The 24,017-nt window shown below is 43.5% G+C and overlaps 2 protein-coding genes across 6 annotated transcripts in view; both read right to left on the bottom strand.

Moving 5' to 3' along the window:
* Positions 1–1,968: 1,968 nt before the first annotated feature.
* On the bottom strand, positions 1,969–23,609 carry SNX31 (sorting nexin 31). 5 transcript variants are annotated; one of them, XM_053395545.1, is made up of 14 exons: positions 23,424–23,609; positions 22,125–22,199; positions 16,802–16,916; positions 15,304–15,368; positions 10,915–11,025; positions 10,366–10,456; positions 9,838–9,925; positions 9,374–9,443; positions 7,952–8,044; positions 5,958–6,161; positions 5,309–5,407; positions 4,371–4,448; positions 3,490–3,543; positions 1,969–2,824 (listed from the first exon to the last, which is right to left on the bottom strand). In XM_053395545.1, exons 1-14 carry the CDS (start codon positions 23,487–23,489, stop codon positions 2,726–2,728), a joined length of 1,308 nt encoding a protein of 435 aa, XP_053251520.1. In that variant the 5' UTR covers positions 23,490–23,609; the 3' UTR covers positions 1,969–2,725. The 5 variants fall into 5 exon arrangements, with proteins under 5 accessions (XP_053251520.1, XP_053251519.1, XP_053251522.1 ...); XM_053395544.1 differs by having other exon boundaries at positions 3,490–3,546; positions 23,424–23,608; XM_053395547.1 differs by lacking the exon at positions 23,424–23,609 and adding an exon at positions 23,153–23,348 and having other exon boundaries at positions 3,490–3,546.
* The window catches only part of PABPC1 (poly(A) binding protein cytoplasmic 1), a 30,772-nt gene continuing 24,901 nt past the window's right edge, over positions 18,147–24,017 (bottom strand). Inside the window, exon 15 of the mRNA XM_053395542.1 lies at positions 18,147–18,156. The gene's annotated coding sequence lies outside the window, so the exon portion shown is untranslated. The remainder of the gene's footprint in view (positions 18,157–24,017) is intronic.

The following is a 24,017-nucleotide window of genomic DNA, read 5'->3' as shown; positions in this document are numbered from 1 at the left end:
CAGTATTCCCGCTGGGGTCTGACCAAGGCAGAATAGGTTGCTCACTTCCACCACGTTATTTTGTCAATTAGATAAGAATAAGCCCCCCATGGCTTCTGGAGTTTATTTTATGTATGGAGTGTTTTAAGGGAAGGGTAGTTGGTTTCTTGGGGATTAAAGTCTGTCCAGCTGCCATGGGGTTTCTTACTGGAACATTTTATTTTTGTATGCAGAATGACTCTCGCCCTGCAGGTTACGTAGATTCTTGGAGCGTCGATTGCGGACCATTGCTATGTATGCAAAAGCAGCTGAGACTACACCCGCTTTGGGTTTTCAGCGCTGCCTGACTCAAGGAGCGAAGACAAGATGATAGAGCGTCGGGCAAAGCGAGATCGGTCCAGCAGCGCCCCTCGCGGGCTGGCTGATGTAGAACACGCCCCCCCCACCCGCTGTGTCTAGCGAGAGGCGAGATTAGCTCGATGGTAGATAACATGCTTCGCATATATTGCAGGTTCGATCCCCAGCATCCCCAGGTAGGATTGCAAAAGGAGTGTTTACCAGTGTAGATGGACCAGTGCCTAACTCCATACATCTTCTAGCACTTCCCAAAGGATGTTTCACCTGCCCCTAGCATCCGCACCGGCTGTCTAACACGAGACCATGTTGCCTCAGCAGGGGCCAATACGATTTCAAAAATTGGATAGCATCATATAATTTTAGAGTTGGAAGGGACCCCGAGTGTCACCCAGCCCAGCCCCTTGCAATGCAGGAATATGCAGCTGCCCCATATAATAATAATAATAATAATAATAATAATAATAATAATAATAATTTATTATTTATACCCCGCCCATCTGGCTGGGCCTCCCCAGCCACTCTGGGCGGCTTCCATAGAAACCAAAAATACAGTAAAATATCACGTTAAAAACTTCCCTGAACAGGGCTGCCTTAAGATGTCTTCTGAATGGGGCTCAAACCTGCAATCTTGGCATTATCAGCACCACACTAACAAACAGCCATCCAGGCCACGTGTTGAGATGCCTCCGTTGCAGGGGATTGGACTAGATGCCGTTGGGTCCTATTCAACTCCACAATTCTATGATTCGCCCAAACTCAGGCAACTATTGAGCAGTGGAGGGACAAAGGATGATCTAATGTAGCCTTTCCCACTCTGGTGCCAATAACCAGGGGTTATGGGAGTTGTCCATGGAGTTTTCTTGGCAGGGATACTGGAGTGGCTTGCTGGTTCCTGCTCCAGGTGGATCACGTTTGGTCAAAACTCTCCAATATGACCTGTCCATCTTGGGTGGCCCTGCACGGCATAGCTCATAGCTTCTCTGAGTTATTCAAGCCCCTTCGCCACGGCAAGGCAGTGATCCATGAAGGGGACAGTCCAGATTTGCTGGTCATTATAACATTGTGAGACATCACCTTGCCAACAAAGGTCTGTATAGTTAAAGCTATGGTTTTCCCAGTAGTGATGTATGGAAGTGAGAGCTGGACCATAAAGAAGGCTGATCGCCGAAGAATTGATGCTTTTGAATTATGTGGCTGGAGGAGACTCTTGAGAGTCCCATGGACTGCAAGAGATCAAACCTATCTATTCTTAAGGAAATCAGCCCCGAGTGCTCACTGGAAGGACAGATCCTGAAGCTGAGGCTCCAATACTATGGCCACTTGATGAGAAGAGAAGACTCCCTGGAAAAGACCCTGATATTGGGAAAGATTGAGGGCACAAGGAGAAGGGGATGACAGAGGATGAGATGGTTGGACAGTGTTCTTGAAGCTACCAGCATGAGTTTGACCAAACTGCCGGAGGCAGTGGAAGACAGGAGTGCCTGGCGTGCTCTGGTCCATGGGGTCACGAAGAGTCGGACACAACTGAACGACTAAACAACAACAAATGGGAGTTGTAGTAGTGACACCTGGTGTCCACAGTATTTTCAGCTTTGTAAGAAGTGTTTTGGGGGGGGGAGAGAAATTACGACATTTATAATAATTTCACAGTGCTTATATTTAACATAATCACAGGTTGTTCACCACAAGTTGTCTCCCACCTTGCATATTTTTTTTAAAAAAACACTCATACAAAACATAGTAGGTTAACAACAACAAAAAGAGACCAAAATTGTAATATGTTGGAGTAATTAAAACTGGAGCATTCCTAACAGTCCTGAGGGTAATTATTCCAGTAGTCAGTGCACAGTTGGGAGGCAGGAACGGGTGGAGATAATCAAAGACATGTCTGCAGGTACTGGAGGGAAGTAGGGATCATTGTAAGATGATGTACTTTGTACATAGGAAGACCTTACCACAAATTCAGTGGCATTGTGTAATTTATCATTAAGCTGAAGACCTGTGGGGAGACAGTTTGTATCCCGTGGAACAGAACAATGGTAAACATTCCAGAGGCCAAAGATTAACAGCTTAATGTCAAATACTTTAAAAGGTGTTACTTTGATCCAAGATATGCAATGTTTCCCATTTTTTTTTAAAGGTCCTGTACATTTTTTATAATAAAATGAAATATATGTGCAAAATATTTACAGTCTTCCCCGTTATAACAAATTCTGGTTCCCAGGAGCAGCAGATGTTTTTTAAAAAAACCTCAAGAACAAAAATACATGAGGAGTTAGAAAATGTAGACTGCTATTAAACAGAGGACAACTGCTGTGATAAGTTCGCTATTCCTCATTTTTAAAAAACCCAGAGGCAGCGGCGGCAGCAGCAGCAGCTGAAGTGCAGGTCACAAGTCTTCTTCGCGTATTTTCTCAAACACGCAGTCATCCTCATTTGGTCTACTAGCGTTCGGTTTTTTTCTTGGCTTAAAACCAGAATGAAATATCTGCACAGAATCAAATACAGGATATGTTAAGCCAAGAGATTAAAAAAAAAACTTCTAGTCAATAATACATGAAACACACACCAGTAGAACACCACCTAACTGTGTGTTGGGGAATACCACCAGCAGCTATGCTAATGATACGTAAAAGGAAAGAAAAGGTTTGCGAAAGCCAGCAGCTATCAAGGTTTTTGATCCTGCTTTCTCCAACCTAGTGCCTGCAGATGTTTTGGCAGCCTATACTGGCTGGGGCAGATGTGAGTCATAGTTCAAAACATCTGGAGGGCACCAGGTTGCAGAAGGCTGTCCAATGGGTATTATAGTTATAGTACTGCAGCAATTGTATTGAACCAACATAAGCAGTGGCAGCCTCTATGACGCAGTGATAATAACTGTTTATATAGCACTATGACGTGTACAGAGCACTTCCGATAATAAGCTCAGTAATCCTCACAACCACCAGGAAAGGCATGTCAGCGTCACCATCCTTATTGAAGATTGTGTGTGATGTGTGTGTGTGATGTGTGTGTGTGTGTGTGTGTGTGTGTGTGTGTGGCAAGGTTAGGAGGAGAGAACAGCAACTTGCATTAAGGGACCCTAGCCATCTCCTTTCCCATCCCAGCCCCTCTCAGGTCTCCACCCAAGTTTATGTCATTTAATTCACAAACCTGACTTGGATGGATGCTTGGTTTCTTAGCTTTATCTGGTTCAGGAAGTTCAATCTGCTGAAACAGATTGATAAAATGTAAAGATCATTGCTAGGCAGAAAGATAAACACACAGAGGCAGGCAACATGTAACTCAAGTGTATTCACAGAGGGGAGACACTGGCAAATACACTATAGTGTCAGCAATTTTAATCACATTTCTCTTTGACCTTGTGAACATGATTTCCATTGATATCAAGCACCAGTGGCATTTATATGTGGAGAAGTGAATGAAAGCAATGGGTTTGTTTTTTTGGTCTTTTCCTTTAAGCAATGAACCAATTTCTGTGGTGAGCCTAGAATCTACAGATACCAGGCAATACTCACCCCTACTGAAAAAAGAAATCATTGCTAAAGTTGCCCTGAATATGATTTATGAACCTTACCCAAGAGGATGTGTCGTTCTATAGGTTGATGATCAAATGTTGAGCAAACTTCCCTCTAGGTTCCTTGGCCTCCCATTTACAAAATAGAAAGTATGCATCTTGATTCCATGTGCATGTTTACTGGGAAGTACTTTCTAGTTCCATTGAACTCAGTAGGATTTGCTCTTAAGCCTGTATATGATTTCAGACATAGGGTGGGTCAAGTGAGGATCTCTGGAGCCAGTATTTCCCTCCGAGGCTGGCAAGACAGAAGGCAGGGACACCAACAGTAGGCCCAAGCCAACAACAGGCAGAGCAACTTTCTGATTGGCTGTAAGTAAGGCCGGTAGGGGCTGGCTGAGTTTGGTGAGGCAATATCCCAGTTGCTCTAATCACCCGGCCTCCACCGTGCAGGAGCAATGGAGCCAAGAACCTCACATCAACAGGCAGGCAAACTCGATTGTCAAACTTTGCTCACCATTTCTTGATCACCTTTGGTTGCTGTCATCAGCTGCTCCGATATTATCTTTTTTAAGCAGGAGCTTAGGAGAAATGCCTAGACGTGGGATAAATATTACATTTTGATTTTAAGTAACAAAATACTTTATACGCAGAATTGCTGCTTTCCAGAGTACATCAGCCTTGCTCTGTGGTTCAAATGTTTTTTTACTCCCAGCTTAATCTATCCGATTGCAGTCCACTAGCCATATCATTCAATTTACTCAGGTAAACCTGAACAAGCCTTTCCTGATGTGAACCTAAACATAGAACAGTAATGCCTGGGGGATATTGTCTCTTGTGAATTGTCATCCATAAGTAACAGATATAAGGCAACTTTTTCCCCTTTATATTTAATACTAGGTGGAAGAAAGCAAGGGGATGAACACAGCTTAGCTGTAAAAGCACATCCTTTGCATCTATAGTGTCCCAACTTCAAACCCTGACATTAGCAAAATGGAGGAAGATGTCCGGGTAAGGACTTGTTGAGCTGTTGCCTGCAAGGGTTAGGTTAGGGGTGGGGAACTTCTGGTCCATAGACCTAATTAGGCCTTATACGAGTACCAATTTACCCACAAACCACACCCACCTGCCATACCTGATGTCATATGTGATGCCAGGTGTGAGGGAGGTATGGATATGGCTACAAATAAATGGTCAGGAGCTTGAAGTGAGTTCCAGATTATTCCACTGCAAGCAGGGCTCCCTGGGCAGAAAGCCCCACTGGGATCAGATGGACTAGGGATTTCCTCCATTGGGAAATGCACCTTCAAAGAAGGTCTCTAACTGCTAAAAAATGATCCCCTCTGAACTTTGGTGCTGCAATTTCAGCAGACACACAATACATGGTTGTTCACTCTTCAGGCTTCTCCTTTTATGTACTTTATGTACATTACATTTGTATTATGTAATACAAACCTGCTTTGTGTTAAAGGCAATCCATCTCCAGGTGTCAGAATCGTTGTACTCAAACCTGAGCTCCAGGAATTGGTCAAGGCCTTGGCCTGTAACAGATCCCTAAGGAGTTTTAAAAAAACGATGCAGTAATTTTAGTCGAGAGGTCCTCCAGTCTATACTGATGCCTAGTCACTACGCTACACTAATATTCAGAGGATATCTCCAATGTTGTTGTTGTTTTAGAGAAGACCCACTAAAATTGTTGTATGCAAGTTAGAAATGCCCACTAACTTCAATGGGTTCACTCTCAGCAGAACTTTCATCCCCCGTTTTCTATATGCAGCTATCACTTTCTCCTAGGTCGGAGGAGAATGTTTAGAGGAATCTGAGGTGAGGCAAGACTGCAGAAGTATCAACTCAGTCTACCGTTGATGATATTTGGAACACAGAATTTTAACAATGAACAACTTCTTCCTAACATGTGTATGTGCAGCAAGAAATGTGCATAAAGACAATCTAAACTAAGAATTTGTGTTATTGCTTACGAGGCAGGGCCTCTCATTTAGGATTTTTTTTTCCTCATGAGACTCAAGTTTAAAGGAAATCCAGTACAAGAAAGTTAGCATTAAACAATGTGGTTAAGTAGTGAAGTTGCTCACAAGGTACTTACTAGAAATGTGACCTGCCAGCACCTCACCCTGTTGATCTTGAAGCTGACCTCTTTGATCTGGTTGCTAGGCAACTTTATGCAGCAGCTAATCTCATTATTCCCCACATGAATAGCAGCAGTACAGCCTGCTTCAGGATAGTCACAGGAGCAAGGAGCGAGCTTAATGTATCCGTAGTGCTGGACCTCCTGAGCCAGCTCTAAAAACTGTGCAAGAGAAACAGAAACTGGAGGACAACAGTGGGTTATATACTGTACCACATGATGCAGGAAGGTACTGAGGGCTAGCAACTTCAGCAAGGGACCGAAAGCCAAGGACTCTGTTGTTATCTGGATAAGCCCACGCCCCCTCAAACACACTGCGGGCCACGTCTCACATATAAAATCAATGCAGGAATTATCCCAGTGCTCATTTGAGAATATACATGTCAATGTAAGGTGGGGATGATTAACACACTGGGAAAAATGTGTATGGCAGTGCAGATGGAATGCCTGACACTATTAGCTTTTATCAGTAATTCCTTTCCAAAGCAGTAGCTTAAAGAAACTGGAACGTGAGAAGAAAGGCAGAACTCAACACTGTGGTTCTGCTAGCACTATGGAACTTCTGCAGCCAGCTGTGCACCCTCAAAATCTGCTCCAGGGAGTTGGAAGATCTCCCAGAGCGCATTTTGAGGTGCACAGGGAGAAGAGGAGGAAGGGGAAGTCCACTTGTGCGAGAAAAATTCGACATGAGCAGTGTTGATTGCAGCAAGTCTCCAGGCCTCATCCATTTAAATCTGGAGCACTCTATAGGAGTTGTTCTAATCTTGTAGCAAGTGATCTGCAGGCTATACTCCTGCTTTGCATGTCTAGAAGTTTGTCATTGTACAAATGCTACAGGAAATTCTGCAAAACTGGCTTATTATTTCTCTGTTGCCTCTCTTTGTATGCTTATAACTAACTGCATTTTCACCCACGAAATAATTAAATACCGCAGCAGGCATTCTGTCTATGGAGGCAGAGTTGGAGATGCTAATACACAGTATGCTGGGGTTGAAAGATCAGAAGGGAAGGGAGAAGGGTGTCGCGAATTCCTCGCGGCGCTTTCAGCAGAAACGCTCAGAGTCCCAGGTTTCTTTTCAGTGCAGTCTTTTTAATGTGAGCTATATACAAGTATTTACAAAAACAGTCCATACAGAGTACCTGCTCCTTAAGGCAAACGAATACTCTCCACCACAGTATCACCACACCACAGCACAACCACCACACAACCATCACAGTTACTGTTGAACAGGCTTTCCTTTTTAGAACAGGTGATAGCCAATCACATTAATCACACTCCTGCTGAGTCACTCTGACCCAGCACTTCACAGAGTATTGCATCATACTGTTGAAGCCTGCAGACTTACTCAGTATCCTGCGAATCCCAACAAAGGGGTCTGGGTCTCTAGGTCTGCTCTTTCCCCTCTCTAATCCAATCTCACATTTCATCTCCTGGCTCTGCAGGAAGAGCTTAAAGGAAAAGCCAGATGGGTAGAAGCCGGTCTGGGTTTGCCAGAGAGCAACCTTTGCAATAGCTTTGATGCAGCCAAGAGAGCTCATCTTCCTTCCTTCCTAACACATGATTTGTAATATGCATGGGAAGTTAATGCTCCTCCAAACTGTAGATGGGCCTCAGCTAATTTTCACGAACAACATCAACAGAATCTAACACACCTGGACAAATTTTGTGAAATGGGGACTTATTTTTTGTGCAGCTGGGCTTGCATTAATACAAAGAGAGTTTCCCATCCTCATCTCTCCCTGAGACCCCTGACAAGCCACTCTGTTGGGGTCCAGCTTGAGGAAACTGGGGTGGGATGGGACACAAGGATAGAAGATTCTTCTGCTTACAGAATAAAATAAAAAAATCCTTGGCAGAGCTGAAGAGCACAGCAAGCCTTTATAAGCAGATGCTCGCTCTGGTGTCTTTGCACCACAGCATGCACCCTGAAAAGGTTAAAACACTGTGTTACCTTCATTTTGTTAGGTGCTTTCTGTAGCATTTGAAGCTTCTGCATCTGTCCGTCTGTAGGCTTGATCCAGTTCTTCTCCATTTCCTGCAGAACCTTAAAAAGAGAAAAAAGGTATGTATTAAAGTCCCCGATACATTGTTCTCCCTGACTTAAGAGTCCAGCAGCCAAACCACCAAACCAATGAGCTCCTCAAATTGCCAGTCCTGCTGATCCATGTGGGATCAGGTCCCTCTGACACGGCAGAAGGGGCACAAGAATGGTGGAGAACAGTTCTCTGAAGCAGCACAATCAACATGACTTTGCAAAGAAATTGTGGCAATAGGATCCTGCAACCCTGGAGTCCCACCAGGCCCACCAGATACTACTAGGCTACAAGCAGCTACCCAGTTGCTAGTTCAACTGTCTGCATTACTGCAGCTCAAATAGCTCTCATGATAGAACTGTGATATATAAAAAAACAGCTGTAACATGCATTGCAATAAGAGGGAGCCAAGCACCAATTTATTTAATTTCAACCTAACATGGTGGCATATCATGACTCTCACACAACTATTAACCAAGCATTTAGCATGGTGCTAAAAACCCTTACCTTTTGGGGGGGGGCAAGTATTAGAGTGCTAATCTCTAAACCAGTTACTGCTAGATTACCCATTTCCTCCCTTCCCCACATTATGGGCAGAACTTGAAGTGACCTGTGGCAAAGTTCACTTGGGGTTAAACCATAGATGATGGCAGCAGATTCAGCTGATCCTTAAACTCAGATCTGTGACAACTATACGATTTTAAACAACACATGGGGTACACAGAGGTGATGAGTGGTTCAAGTCTTCCGCCACCCACTGCTTATCTCCCTGAGGTTGCTCTCCTCATGAGCAATGGGCTGTAGCTCAGTGGTAGAGCACATGTTTTGCATGCCAAAGGTCATGGGTTCAATCCACAGTGTTCTCCAGGCAGGGCTAGGGTGAATTCCTGCCTGAAAACCTTACAGCAGCTGCCAGTCAGTGTTGGTCATACTGAGCTAGATGGACCTGGTATAAGGAAGTTTCTTAAATTCCTACATTTCCTCCCAGCCAGGCTCACATCGGTTTCAGTAATATTCTAATGCCTGGGAGGGAGAGAAAGAAGCCACGAGGAAGTAATCTATGAGGAATATTTACAGACCTTTTGCTATGAACAACCCCCTGTGATGTGTTTTAAACCCAGATCTATCACTCTTACATCTAGTTGGGCCAGCCTACTCTCTGGGAACACCTATTTGTTATTATACATCAGGTAGCGTTGATGGATGGGATGGGAGTTAAGAAGCTCTGCTTGTTCATGAACGCCTACTTTTAAACACAAGAAGTCAGTTTCTTTTCATAATAGTATTTCAGGAGTAGTGCTTTTCTAGAAGGAACTCACCTGCACATGAAAAAACCTTACCTGTATATAAAGTAAGTTCACTGAAGTTCTGCAATTCATAAGCATTTTATCAAGGGATGGGTCCATGTACCTGTCCAACAGGGAGAGGGAAATGGAAAGTTTAAACGAAACAAAGCCACTGATCCAGTGAAATATCTACAATGAGAGCTACTACTGAAATACTGTATTTCTGCCCTTCCTCCAGCATATACAGTGGTACCTCGGGTTACATACGCTTCAGGTTACAGACTCCGTGAACCCAGAAATAGTGCTTCAGGTTAAGAACTTTGCTTCAGGGTAAGAACAGAAATCGTGCTCCGGCGGCGCAGCAGGAGGCCCCATTAGCTAAAGTGGTGTTTCAGGTTAAGAACAGTTTCAGGTTAAGTACGGACCTCTGGAACGAATTAAGTTCTTAATCCAAGGTACCACTGTATATACATTTTAATGCATCTTGCTAAATCCGCTTCTTCATCTTCCTTGCTTACCACTTTCTGATCCCAATCTTACAAGGCGATTCTTTCATGCTCTGAAGACTCACATAGGGAAGTTCAAATTCTGCCAGTTTTTTCAATACTAGAGGTGAGGGGGAAGAAAGGGGGGAGGTAATTTTTGAAACACTTTTTTAAAAAGTTGACTTTTTTTAATATACATCTTTTAAAGCACACATTTGTCTCCTTCATGCAATGCATTTTAATATGTGCTTGCGAAACACACAACTTGTGAAGTAACCCCAACCTCTTCTAACTTAAAAAGGAGAGAGAAAAAAGGGGTATTTTTCCAGCAAAAGCAAACCAAAAGTTCTTGCATTTTTATGATATGATAAGAGGTTTCTCTCCATGCAACATATAGGCTTTGCTTTAGGTTTTAAAGTCAAGCAAAAACAAAGAGGAAAAACCAGAGTTCAGCCAAAATGTTGCTTCTACACAGCCATCACCCATAAAGCCTTCCCACATTGCACAAATAGAAAGGAATGTGAATGCAATGTCTAGTATACTAAACAATACACCTCTTACCAGACAGCTCCCCATTGGTGTGATCTTGAATAAGGAACAAGCTGAAATAGCCTATTAATTCTCTTGAAAGCTCAATCTTGTACGATACAACCTGGAAGGGGGGTGGGGAGAAAAGAGAGGTTCTTTCCCATTAAGATTACGAATAAGTTATGTTGTTTACGACAATATTTTGAAATGGCTTTTGTATCACGGTGGATTAGAAAAATGCAACAAATAAATCTGTTTCTGTTTCCCCACAGAGGTTTAGAGAGATGAATTAGAAATATTGCAAGTTTTCACATTCTTCATAATGGTTCATCATGAAAAATGAGTTTTAAAAGGCTCTTACGTATCTACCTCACTGTTTGTACTGGTTCTTTCTGCCAGAAATCACTGTTTCAGTTCAAATTGCTCCATTTCGTTTGGGCTTGGCCACCAAGAAATAAGTGTCTTTTTAAGCTAGCACTTTGCTTGAGATATCTGGACAGACACAACAGCAATGTATTGCTTAACATGCTTGTGAATTGGTTCATATGAGATACTGTAAAGTACATTTGAAAAATCACTTGCCTCTAGCACTCTTTCAGCAGTATCTGATGTCTGAATATCAATTCTGAGATACCGTCCATCAGCAAGATAAACATCCAGAAAAGATTGTTGGGTTTGGATTTTAAATGTATCCTGCAAGACATGAAAACATGGGATTGGAGTGCCTATAATGTGGTCCTTGCATCTGAAAGCGAAGATTTCAGCTTCTTCACTACAGGAAAAAAATACGGTGGATCGTTAAGCAAACTAGGTCAGAAATGGATGGTCAGTGGTCAGGGCTGAAGGGAGTTGTAGTCCAAAATATCTGAAGGTCAACATGTTTTCTATCCCTGTTTTTATCCCCAAAATAGTAAAAATGGGCAACTGGCTTTGGTAAGATTAAAAAAAGCAGATGTTGAAGTCTGCAGCACCTAGTTGATTAATTGATTATGTAAAACTGATTTTTTTATCAATTAAAGAAGTGCACCAATTAAACTGTTTATTTTTAATCTAAATGCTTATAGATCTAAGCCCTCCTGAGAGCAGCAGGAATATCTCTTCTGATATGGTCCGCTGTCACACAGCAATGCAAGCATCTGAAAAACACTATTTTCTTCTGAATTGCAGCTGCTCCTATACAAGTTTATGAAGATTTGATTAATTATAACTAATTGATTAAAGTTATACCTTAAATCAAGCGACCAGTGCTGCAATAAAATAGTTGTGGACCCTAGGCATTTAGTTGCAAACACACACACACAAACTTCTTATTTCTCTTCATGATGAGAAGAAGCAACTATTTTTAGAACTAATTATGAGCATTAAGGAGTGAAAGGTAGCAGCTTCTCCTTCACCTATCTCATTGCTTTCAAAGTACCGTATTTTTTGCTCTATAAGACTCACTTTTTCCTTCCTAAAAAGTAAGGGGAAATGTGTGTGCGTCTTATGGAGCGAATGCAGGCTGCGCAGCTATCCCAGAAACCAGAACAGCAAGAGGGATTGCTGCTTTCATTGCGCAGCGATCCCTCTTGCTGTTCTGGCTTCTGAGATTCAGAATATTTTTTTCCTTGTTTTCCTCCTCCAAAAACTAGGTGCGTCTTGTGGTCTGGTGCGTCTTATAGAGCGAAAAATACGGTAGTTTACTTTCTACAAGATGTGCTTTGGATTACAGCCTTAGTCTGTACCAAAGGGTTGTATCTAATGCTAGTCCTATTCAGGTCTAGCCAACAAGGTGGCATCATCACAACCCTCACGCATCCATCAAACAAGTATTTAGCACACTGCTTACTTTTTTGCAAGTGTTAAGAGGGTTAATCTCCAAGCCAGTTACTGCTGGATTATTCATTTTCCCCTTCTCCCCATTATGGGCAGAACTTGAATTAACCTGTGGCAAAGTGCACTTGGTGTTAAACTAGAAATGATGACAGCAGATTCAGTTGATGCTTAAACTCAGAACTGTGATAATGGTGTCCAATTTCTAACAAAAATGGGGTACACACAGGTGATGAGTGGTCCGAGTCTTCCACCATCCCCTGCTTATCTCCCTGAGTTTGCTCTGCTCATAAGGAATGGGCTATAGCTCAGTGGTAGAGCATGTTTTGAAGGCAAAATGCCATGAATTCAATCCAATGCATGTGTCTATAGAACATGAGACTCTTAATTTCAGGGCTGTGGGTTCGAGTCCCACACTGGGCAAAAGAGTCCTATGTTGCAGGATGTTGGGCTAGGGCCCTGTTTCACTGCCAAAGATGTCCTCAACCCATACAGAGTGGGCAGATGAAATGAGGAATGCTTGAATCTGTGTTGCCATGCTCACAGCCCATTTCACCAGCAAACCTCTTCACCAAGCTCTGTGCTTAGAATATCACAGTATATTCCTGTTTTGCCCTTCCACTACACCATCAAATTCACACCAATAGTCACTTCTACTGTACAGTCTCACTTACAAGGATTTTTCATGCAAGTGTTAATACTGAAAAATCCTAGGAGGGAAATCATGTGCTAAATATCGCCACTACATTTATGCAGCAACTTAAAACAAATAAATTAGAGGATGTTCTCGGGTCATGCTGTACCAGTAGAAATTCTACAGAGGGGAGGAAAAGGTTTGCTTAGCCGTTTTACAGCTCCTCTTGTTTACAGGCCATTGCAGAAAGGCCTTTTGCAAGAAAACAGCACTGAGTATCAGAACATCTCTATTAAAAGCTATTTGCTTAGAATCTTTCATGCTTGGACAATGTTTACTTAGCCTTCAATTGCTGTTTTATAAATGCACTTACAAGTACATAATGAAATACAATGGACACTTGCTGTTCACACATAATTTATGATCCTTCCCATAAATCATCTCTCCTATTGAAAAAAATGACATATTGAGATTTAGGCTATGTGTCTGGCATCATAATGCAGCACCAGCTAGCCCACAGACATTTGGTGGAAGGAATGCTAACTAGGCATTCTATCGCATGGCTCTTCTCATGCACGGATCACATTCCTGGACAAAAGCTCTGGGTTGGGCATGCGAACAGCTTGAGTAAAGTACAATCTGACATTTGTGATGTTCATGAACTACACAGAGAAATGAAAGTAGTAAAAACCTGAGAGTTACTTTATTTGGAAACCATATACAACATGGGCACACTGCTAAAGGCCTGAAATGTGCTCTCTCCTACAGAATATTAAAGTGCGTTGGGGGGGTTGTGTGCTCCAGTACAAAACTGCTAAGCTGAAAGCAATAATGAAATTTGATTCTATTTGTTTGGACACGAACGAGGTAAGGACACTGTTTTCATCTCCTACTACATTTAATTAAATCTTAGAGGATTTATGCTATCACTTATGTCATCAATTCAAGTGCATCCCAAAACTTTGGGTTTGTGCACTTATAGGAGATTAAATGACTGTCCCCTTAGAGCAGGAATGAGGAACTATGGATCTCCAGATGTTATTTGACTCCAAATCCCATCAGCCCTAGCCAACATGGCCTAAGGTTAGGGATATAGTTGGTATTGTATTCCCAATGATGTCTGGAGGGCTGCAGTTCTCTGTTATGCAACAAATGCAGTTTAAAAAACAACCACCTGGCTTTTTGCAGTTTGGAAAGTGATGGGGAAATGCATTGAATGTACGGAATGAAAAAATTATTAACGAGAAGATACAAGGACAGCTTGCAAGCAGATTGGAATGAATGCTGAATGAAGACTGGAAATAATTTTAAGTATTGTACAAGCTAACCAAGATCAATACTTAATAAGTAGGCGACCTGGAGCTGCCCTGAATATAACACTTCATGCATCTGATTGAAGTGGGCTCTAGTCCACGAAAGCTTATGCCATACTAATAAAACGAACTCTTGTCACATCATTTAAATGTCCTTGCTGTCTGCGTTACTTAAATGGTATTATTTTAACTGAAGGCCATGAAATATTGATAAAATTACTGAAACTAAACTCTGCTATCACCATTCCAACCTTGCAAGGCCTTAGGACACTGCACCTCCATGAGCATAACCATATTTACACTGTTTCTGCTAAGGAGAATATAGGCAGAGAGGCTAGAAGTTCAAGTTGCAACACTCTGGAAGTACGTGCCAGACTGCAGCTGTCGCCACCATTACAAGATAAAGAGATGTTGACATCTTCACATCAACACACTTATCGTTTCTTGTCCCGACATAACCCAAAGCTATATTCTTGAAGCCAAGTCCCAAGGAGCATGCTTTCTTTTTAAAAAAAAGTGTTCAGAGAGTTTTCTGGGAATCATCTAGTGACTGTAAATACATACATACATACATACATACATACATACATACATAATATAAGCAAACCCTTTTGCCACACTTAAAAAAACAACCAAAAACATTAGGGGCATGAGAATAGCATTAGCTTTTAAACAGATCAGCTTATATCAAATTGCAACTATTGCCAACTTGGTAGCTAATGCAGCAAAGTAGGCAAAGTTAAGCAGTAAGGATCTATTTATCCTGCACACTAATATCAAACTCCAAGTGCAGGCCAAAACACCACCAACCAAGCATGAGGAGGCGGGAGAAGCCTAGAGGGAACCCTTAAGGTTTGCAGAAGTACAAAGAAAAAAAAGTGGGGGGTGGGCCCTAAGGGGAAGGGGGTGGAACCAAAACATTGCAAGGAGAACTGAGAATGCCCATTGGGCGTGGAATGGTGGCCAATTGTTGGAAGGGGGAAGGAGGGGAAGGAAAACTCAGAGGGAAGGACGAAGGGAACGGAGTCCTCTGGATATGGTCATGGCTTCCTAGCAAAGAGAAGTTCACACTATGGTATTTTGTCCCAGGGCCCATTTGTTACTTTCTAAAAACAAGCTGATTTTTCAGTTCGTTTTAAGACAGAATAAGGTGCAGTGAGTAAAAGGCAAGCACTTTTTCCAATAGGTTTTCTGTGAAAGACTAGAGTTTACCTGCTGCAATTTCCTAAAGAAACTAATAAAGACATCGCTGTTCGTAATACTAGGATCAATCGACACTGAAAAACAAAAGCACAGAAATCAGGACCGACAGCTTAAAGGATTATCTATATATGTAAGCTTTCAGTCATTTTACGACTCAAAGGGAAACTAACAACATAGAGGAAAGTACATGCATATTCAAGACAAACATGGTAGAAAATAATTATTAAGTTTGTATAATTGAATGTGGAATTTTTTAAATAGCACATTGGAGGATCCAGAAAGGATTGTGTAGAATGGCTTTCAGGAGTAATGATCATCACATTTCATAAGCTCCTGATGAGAAGTCTTATAAATCAATATACACAGTGATGCTTTAGATGACCGCATTTTCTCCTCACCCTTTCATTATTAAGTAAGGATTCAGGAAAAGAGATTTAATATAGGTATTGGGTTTCTTAATGTATTTTTTATCTTTATATCCCATCTTTTTCTCTAAGGAGCTCAAGGTGCCATAAATGAATTCTCATTTAATCCCCACAACTACCTTGTTAGGGGACGCGGGTGGCACTGTGGGTTAAACCACAGAGCCTAGGACTTGCCGATCAAAAGGTCGGCGGTTCGAATCCCTGCAACAGGGTGAGCTCCCGTTGCTCGGTCCCTGCTCCTGCCAACCTAGCAGTTCGAAAGCACATCAAGTGCAAGTAGATAAATAGGTACCGCTCCGGCGGGAAGGTAAACAGCATTTCCGTGCGCTGCTCTGGTTCGCCAGAAACGGCTTAGTCATGCTGGCCACATGACCCAGAAGCTGTACGCCAGCTCCCTCGGCCAGTAAAGCAAGATGAGCGCCGCAACCCCAGAGTCGGTCATGACTGGACCTAATGGTCAGGGGTCCCTTTACCTTTACTTTACCTTGTTAGGCTGAGAGGCAGTGACTGGCCCAAGGTCACCCAGTGAGCTTCACAGCCAAGTGGGGTTTTGAATCCTGGTCTCCTGGTCTAAAACTCTTAATCGCTACAACCACACTGTATCCAATGCAGCTCAAACAGGGGGCATTTCCTACCCCCCGTCCCTCCTGAAACCTCCAGTTCCTCCTGCCCAAGGGTAAGAGTGTCCATTCAGGCAATCTGCTTCCACCCAATTTCCCCCAATCTTCCCTCTTGCTGCATCCATTCACTTCAAATCCTATGCCTTTCCTGAGAGTCCCCAATATATATTTGAATTGTAGTAGTGGTGCTTTTGGAAAGTTGGCCTGAAGGCCATTGGCTAATATGAGGAAATAACAATTCTGTCCAGCCTTTATTTAGTGGAGGTTTTATAGAACAAGACAGACCAGCATCTGTAATAAATAGTTTGGGGCTAAATAAACATGCTCAGCCCATGAGAACAGATGAGATACCATCTAACGGTTTATGACCAATGAAATCATGTATAAAATTTACATTTGCACCATGTGTCATGAATCACTATTGACGTACGTGTGTGTGTGTGTATTAAGGATTTACTGTACCATTCTGTAGATATTGTTCAAGTTGAGCTCTCCTTTCATCAGCCATTGACTTCGTCATTGCGAGGTAGAATTTTGGAGGGAACGCAGGCACACCTTTCCCAAAGACCCGCCTTAACTGAAAAGACAGGGCAACTGGATAGAGCACTTTACTTGTTAGAGACAAGAACAACAGACTTGCTGGACTGGAAGAGCAAAGCAATTCTTATATTCTTGAAATACAAGGGGCTGTACGTCCCCTATTGTCAACCTAAATGTTCCTGTGAATCTGGAGAGGGAGAACCGACAACTCATCTTCTTACGCATTGCTCTTTTTATCATGATATATGTACGATTTTTGCTGAACCCTTTTAGTGGAAATCTCCAGGATAATCAGATCCATTTCATGCTTTCTTTCTTCCTTTCAGTTCAGAATACATCCAACTCTTACAGTGTGGCTTAATAATGAGCTGTTGCATGTACAACTTGTCAGGGACTACTAATTTTAGTAAACTTGTAACTTATGCCTGGTGTTCCACATTAGCATACACTTATTAGTAATTCACTGTTATGGTTCTCCATTTCAATCAATCAATATCAGTTTACTGTTCTAGCCAAAGGCCATGACAACCCCTTAGCAACCATACCAATTAAAACAATACAGATCATAATATGACCCAACATCCATGATGCAAGAGAGGTTGCCAGAAACACCAAGGAACGCAAATCCAGCTTGATTTCAAATTACCGTATTTTTCGCTCCATAAGAAACACTTTTTTCCTCTTAAAAACTAAGGGAGAATGTCCGTGCATCTTATGGAGCAAATGTGTGGTCCCTGGAGCTAAACTGCCGGAGTGCAGCACGCTCCTGAGCTGCTCTTTGGGGCTGGCAGGGGAAACCCCGGGTGCCGGCAGAGCAGCTGGGGCTTCCCCCTCCAGCCCCGGGAGCAGTGGGCAGGCTGCACACAGATGTGCGCTCCTGAACTGTTCTTTGGGAGAGGCTGCACACGGCTATCCCATAAGCCAGGACAGCAAGCGGGATCGCTGCGCAGCGATCCCACTTGCTGTCCTGGTTTCTGGGATTCAGAATATCCTTTTCCTTGTTTTCCTCTTCCAAAAACTGGGTGCGTCTTATAGAGCGAAAAATACGGTAAACCTCCAAGTCACCACAACAATTTATAGTGATTTTATCTAACTCCTTCTTCCTGATTTTTTTGTTTGTTTGTTTTTGCAGCCAGTGTATAGAGGGCCACTCTGGAAGCTTTTACGAGAGGCAGAGTATTACAGCAGCAGAATGCCGATGCCTCACATGGTTCAAATGCAAGAAGGCTGTTGTAATAATGTTCATGGACATGCTGCAATATGGTTACCTGGATCTTTCTGATGAGGGTATACCAGGTATCTGTATCAGTGATAGCATCTTTCTGACAAGAACATTGAAGCTGGGTGCTGGTGGCTAACACAATCTGATTTTTCTGACAGATAAACACTGAGAGGCCATTGTCTCTCATGCCCAGGGAAGGTATTTGGCGTAGTTTTTTTCATATTGTTGGTTACAAGGTGTTCCCACCTGTTAAAGGCACCTGAAAAATGAGAGAAACCTGTTCTTCTCAATGTTACTCAGTTTTCCTTTCATAGCTTTTGGATATTCACTAATGCCAGTTGGGATTAAAAGAATAAACTTTAAGCCTTAAGTAAGCAAAAAATCAGCAGAGAGGAATGAGAGAAAAAATAAACTTTACAGTGGTGCCTCGGGTTAAGTACTTAATTCGTTCCGGAGGTCTGTTCTTAAGCTGAATCTGTTCTTAACCTGAAGCACCACTTTAGCTAATGGGGCCTTCTGCTACCGCCGTGCCACCGGAGCACAATTTCTGTTCTCATCCTGAAGCAAAGTTCTTAACCCGAGGTACTATTTCTGGGTTAGCAGAGTCTGTAGCCTGAAGCATTTGTAACCTGAAGCGTATGTAACCCGAGGTACCACTGTACTTCAACCCTACATGCCTTTCCCCCTTGCCTTTTTACTTTGACTTGCCCTGAAACATATACCCGCCATCCTGACATTAAGCCTGAGAGATCCACCACAGTTCAGTCCATGTTATATCATTGAAGTCACTCTGGTCCAAACACTGGACATATTGTGATGCATCCAATGTAAGTTCGACTCAAGAGTATACCAAATGAAGTTAATGGCTATGATTAGGTCATTAATTTCCATGGATCTAATCTAAGTGGAACTTTCCTCTCCATCCTTTCATTCTATTCAAAACCACCATGTCCCTAAGCTCTGCCAATATTTAGTCAGTTGAAGTATGATGCTGCCTATTATCTTAAATTACAGTCATATCTTAGAAGTTGAATGGAATCCGTTCCGGAAGTTCATTCGACTTCCAAAACATTTGGAAATCAAGGCGCAGAAAGCTCCTGCAGCCAATCGGAAGCCGCAGAACCCATGTCAGACTTTCGAGTTCCAAAGAACGTTCGCAAACCAGAACTTCTGGGTTTGTGGCATTCAGGAGCCAAAATGTTCAACTCACAAAGTGTTCGACTCCTGAGGTATGACTGTATATGTTTTGCTTTAGCTATAAATTAACAAATACAGTGGTACTTTGGGATGTGAACGGGATCTGTTCCGGAGCCCCGTTCGCATCCAGAAGCAAACGTAACTAGCGACGGCACATCTGCGCGCGCATCGCTTTTCGCCGCTTCCAGGTATGTGCGTGGCGTCATTTTGAGTGTCTGCGCATGCGTGAGCAGCGAAACCAGGAAGTAACGCATTCCGTTACTTCCAGGTTGCCGCGGAGCACAACTTGAACGTGCTCAACATGAAGCATATTCAACCTGAGGTATGGCTGTATGTCCATATTGTTCAAGCCTCAGATATTTCTTATGAAAATTATTTATATGCCACAATTGAGGATATAGCCCAGACAGGTCATCTCGATTGTAATATTGCAATAAAGACAATGGGCAGTATTCAACTAATGCATCCCGTCAGCGCAAGGATTTACACTTGTACAATAGGACTTTCTCCTCCTCTCCCATTCCCACATGCACCCCACACCCTTTCCAAATCTGCTCCAGAGGCTTTGGGGAACCCCTAGAACAGGTTGGGGGGCACAGAAGGAGGATCTCTTAGCGCTACTTTGGATTCAACCCAATGACCCAAAATAATTAAAATTAACAATGGCAGAAATGATTAGCAAGACCCTTTAAAACAATGACAGAGAGTAATAAAGCAACTAAACAGAGTTATATTTTGGAACATTTCTCTGTAGCGGTTTGTGTGAAAAGAAGTTATTAAAAAGAAACACACACAAAGGACAATGCCCATTACATATCCATACCCTCTCATATAAACTACAGTAAGGTAGTTTATTTTTGCATATACAGTGGTACCTCAGGTTACATATGCTTCAGGTTACATACGCTTCAGGTTACAGACTCCGCTAACCCAGAAATAGTGCTTCAGGTTAAGAACTTTGCTTCAGGATGAGAACAGAAATCGTGCTCCAGCGGCGCGGCGGCAGCCAGAGGTCCCATTAGCTAAAGTGGTGCTTCAGGTTAAGAACAGTTTCAGGTTAAGAACGGACCTCCAGAACGAATTAAGTACTTAACCCGAGGTACAGTGGTACCTCGCAAGACGAATGCCTCATAAGACGAAAAACTCGCAAGACGAAAGAGTTTTTCATTTTTTGAGTTGCTTCACAAGACGAATTTCCCTACAGGCTTGCTTTGCAAGACGAAAACGTCTTGCGAGTTCGTTTCCTTTTTCTTAAAACCGTTAATACCCAGGGAATCCGTGCTTCGCAAGACGAAAAATTCGCAAGACGAAAAAACTCGCAGAACGAATTAATTTCGTCTTGCGAGGTACCACTGTACCACTATACCTCACTTATCTAAACCCTAAAAGTGATAACTAGCCTTCTAAAATTCAACTTTGCCAGTGAATTACAAAATAAACTACTAAAACACAGAGGGCATATCCAATTACAAAAAACCTTTGTAGGTTTCCTACCTGTATAACTGTCACAGCTTCTCCTTTAAGGATCCTGGGAACTGTAGTTCAGACAAGCTGCTGCAAATCAGAAATCCCTTGCCCCTTTACAGAACTACAGTTTCCAGGGGGAAATAGTATCCAATCACTTAAGGCTACAAAGCAGATATGCAATGCGTACTGATGCTATGAATTTACCTTGTCAGGGCCCTGAGTTTTGATACTGAATAGAAACATTCCTCTTTCCTCAACTAGCACCAGCACTGGTATTTGGTGTGTAATGTGGTTGTGCAACTGTTATGGACACTTAGTGGAGACTAATCATTATATTTTCTGTTTCTATCTCTCCTCCCATAATTGCTCGATTTTTAAACCATTTTGGGGATAGGGAATTTCCCCCTCTGCAGCAAAGCTCTTCCATGCACATTTATATTTATAACTCCTACCCACAACCCACCTTTTCATTGGAACAATTAGCACTGCACATGTGCTGGTATTATTTGATCATAAGAAGTATTGGCTGCATACTGCCTAATATTTACTGTCCTTGACCTTTGTACTTGGAAAGGCCAAACTAATTATCTATTTCTAATTCTGAGAATATTCTTGGGGAATGTTCCCCAAGTGCATGAAGGGAGAGCAGAAATGTAATTAAACACTTTTAAGGCATACACACACACAAAGTTTCATTTGAAAGGAAACTGCTAGCATGCAGATAATCTCATTCATGTAAAAATTTAGATGGAAATCAAGCGCTCTGAATAAAGGGAACATTTACATAGGTACCTATCGAACCTAAATATTAGACCCATATGTTCCTAAATTTAGGTGATACTCCCCACTCACAAATCAATGAATGTCAGAGAACAGGGATGGGCAGAAGACAGATCATGATCTATTGGAAGATCTCTGGGTGATTTGTGGTAGACCACAATGATTTCTGACTCCCAATTGCATAGCTATAGCAATAACAAAATGAACACTTAAAAAAAATTAAGACTGCAGAAATGAACAAAACTTGGAATAACCAGGGATTGATTTTTACGTGGGAAAACTGAGTGCATCTCAGTTCTGGAACTCAGAATAAAACCCTGTACTCAGCAGTAGCTGAGAGGCACCATATTCTTTCGTTCTAAGTGCAAATCTTTTGTACCTTGCTCCAGCTGGCAGATCTCAGGACTCTAGTAAAATACAAAGTAGATTCAACAAGGGCTGGAGCCTGACCTTCCCCCGCTGTAGAATGTACCCCACTTCCATGTAAAACATATCCTCCGAAATGTTTTCTGGCAGAACATGAAAAAGGAGAAGCGATAAGCGAAAGGGGAAGGTGACCAGTGAACCGGAATACCTTACCTGTTCATTCCAGTGGTGCAACTGACTGTAACGCACCTTGCAGAAAAGGAAGCCTTCGAGATACACAGAGTACAGCTGAAAAGACACAGATTCTCTAAATAAATCCTCTTGGGAGAGTTAGGGGAATTTGTCACTTCCTATTATCTGCATTTTAAACTTTCTTGCATAGAGCCCCACCGTTCTTCTCATGCAGATCCAGCAAATTCCCCAAACCAGGGCATCCTCCTATATGATGGCACACCCATCATGCATCCTCACCCTACAATCAACTCACAATTCCCATCACACTGCTATTCATTCCCATGCCTTCCCCAAGTACATTGCATCCCCCAAAGACCCCCTTAACAGACCTGCAATCCCCAGCAACATCAACCAACTACAGCTCCCAGGATTCTTTTGGGGAAATAATGCACTTTGAGAGCTCATTAAAGAGAGTATATGCCGCTCTCTGCCTACCCTAGGCTTGCCAGATATTTCTTATTTTAAAAGACTGGTCGCTCCAGTTCATTTGATCATTTCGGGTATTGCAACCGTAATTTCTTCAAATATAGGGCGAGAATCTTCGTAGTTTACTTGAGAAGCAGGGCACAGCAGCATTTTATATTTCCCTTCTTTCTGGCCGTAAAAAAAACAGCTTGACTCCCGCAAAGCCCACCCTCCTTCCCTACAGACAATATTCAAGTTATTTGCCTCTGGCAATCACTCCCTCCCCATTCTCTTCACACAGAGGCTGTGCATCCCACCCACCCCACCCCACATGCCACGCAACCCTCCGCCTCCTCCCCTCGCACACACACACGCCCCATTTCCCCCACCTCAGCTGCGCATAAAGCATCCCCCAAGCTCAGCGCCAAACGACGCGGACGGATCCTTCAACCAATTGCTTGCAACGGGTAGCCAAATCCACGCTCTCCTTCCCTGTGGAACCCCCCCCCCCACTTCCCTCTCCCCCTCTCAGACCCTCCCCACCGCGCCCCACAACAAGCAGCCCTGGAGGGAAAGGCGAATGATGCAAGGCGGTTCTTAACCCGCGTCAGGTGCGCGCCTCTCGCCCTCCTCGGCTGCGTCCCTTCAGCGCGCAAAAAAAAAAAAAAAAAAAAGGCGCGGCTCCTGCCAACTTGCGGGCAAAGTGGCGCTTGCAGCGTGTGGTGCAGACGCGGAGGGTCTCCGCCGCCTCGCTACTTCCACACACACAGGCGCGCGCCTCTCTCTAACCCGCCTTCCTCGCCGCCAGCGCGGCTACTACGGTCGCCCCTCCGCCCTCCATCTCTCCCTCCCTCTTCCTCCTGGCTACTTCACCACATAGCGGCCGCCAAACTTCTCCAGCAGCTCTTCGGAGAGAGGGATGCTGAAGTGCATCTTCATGGTGGAGGCGGAGAGCAGGCGCGCGCGCCGCCTCGCCAGCCCAGACCCCGCCGCGTGCCTGGCCAGGCTGTGCTAATGGGGCAGGGCGGCCGCGGGAGCATTTGTTTTCCCCACGTGATGGCGGAGCCGGGACGCGGCTGTCTCCTCCCTCCGGAGGGCGGGGAGCGGCAGCAGGCCAGGCCAGGCCAGGCGAGGCGTAGCAACAGCAGCAGCAGCAGCAGGTGGAGGTCGTGGAGCGGCCGCGCCAGGGAAATCTCTTGGCTGGCTTGGCTTCCCTCCTTGAGAAAGACAAACCGGGTAGGGAGCCCTCACCACTACCCAAAGGGTGTATTCCCCACCATGTGGCAGATAAGGTACTACAGTACACGGTGTATATTGAATTTTAAGGGGGGAAAGGGGAGTAGCCTGAGCAAGTGATGCCCCCCTCCTTGCAGGGCCGGATTTAGGTTTGATGAGGCCCTAAGCTACTGATCAGAAGGTCAGTAGCCCTAAGCTACTTGCCGATCAGAAGGTCGGCGGTTTGAATCC

The sequence above is a fragment of the Podarcis raffonei genome, chromosome 7 (genome assembly GCF_027172205.1).
Source record: "Podarcis raffonei isolate rPodRaf1 chromosome 7, rPodRaf1.pri, whole genome shotgun sequence".
NCBI lineage: Eukaryota > Metazoa > Chordata > Lepidosauria > Squamata > Lacertidae > Podarcis > Podarcis raffonei.
Note: the sequence above shows the minus strand (reverse complement) of the source record. Positions and strands in the feature narration are given on the sequence as shown.

Excerpts from the sequence above, each read along its gene's own strand:
- SNX31 (XM_053395544.1), bottom strand. The coding sequence starts at position 23,489 with ATGAAGATGCACTTCAGCATCCCTCTCTCCGAAGAGCTGCTGGAGAAG. Across the intron at positions 9,926-10,365 it reads CACCAATGGGGAGCTGTCTG|TATTGAAAAAACTGGCAGAA; the intron begins GTAAGAGGTGTA and ends CCTCACCTCTAG. Across the intron at positions 8,045-9,373 it reads TGAACTTACTTTATATACAG|GTTCTGCAGGAAATGGAGAA; the intron begins GTAAGGTTTTTT and ends TCTCTTTTTAAG.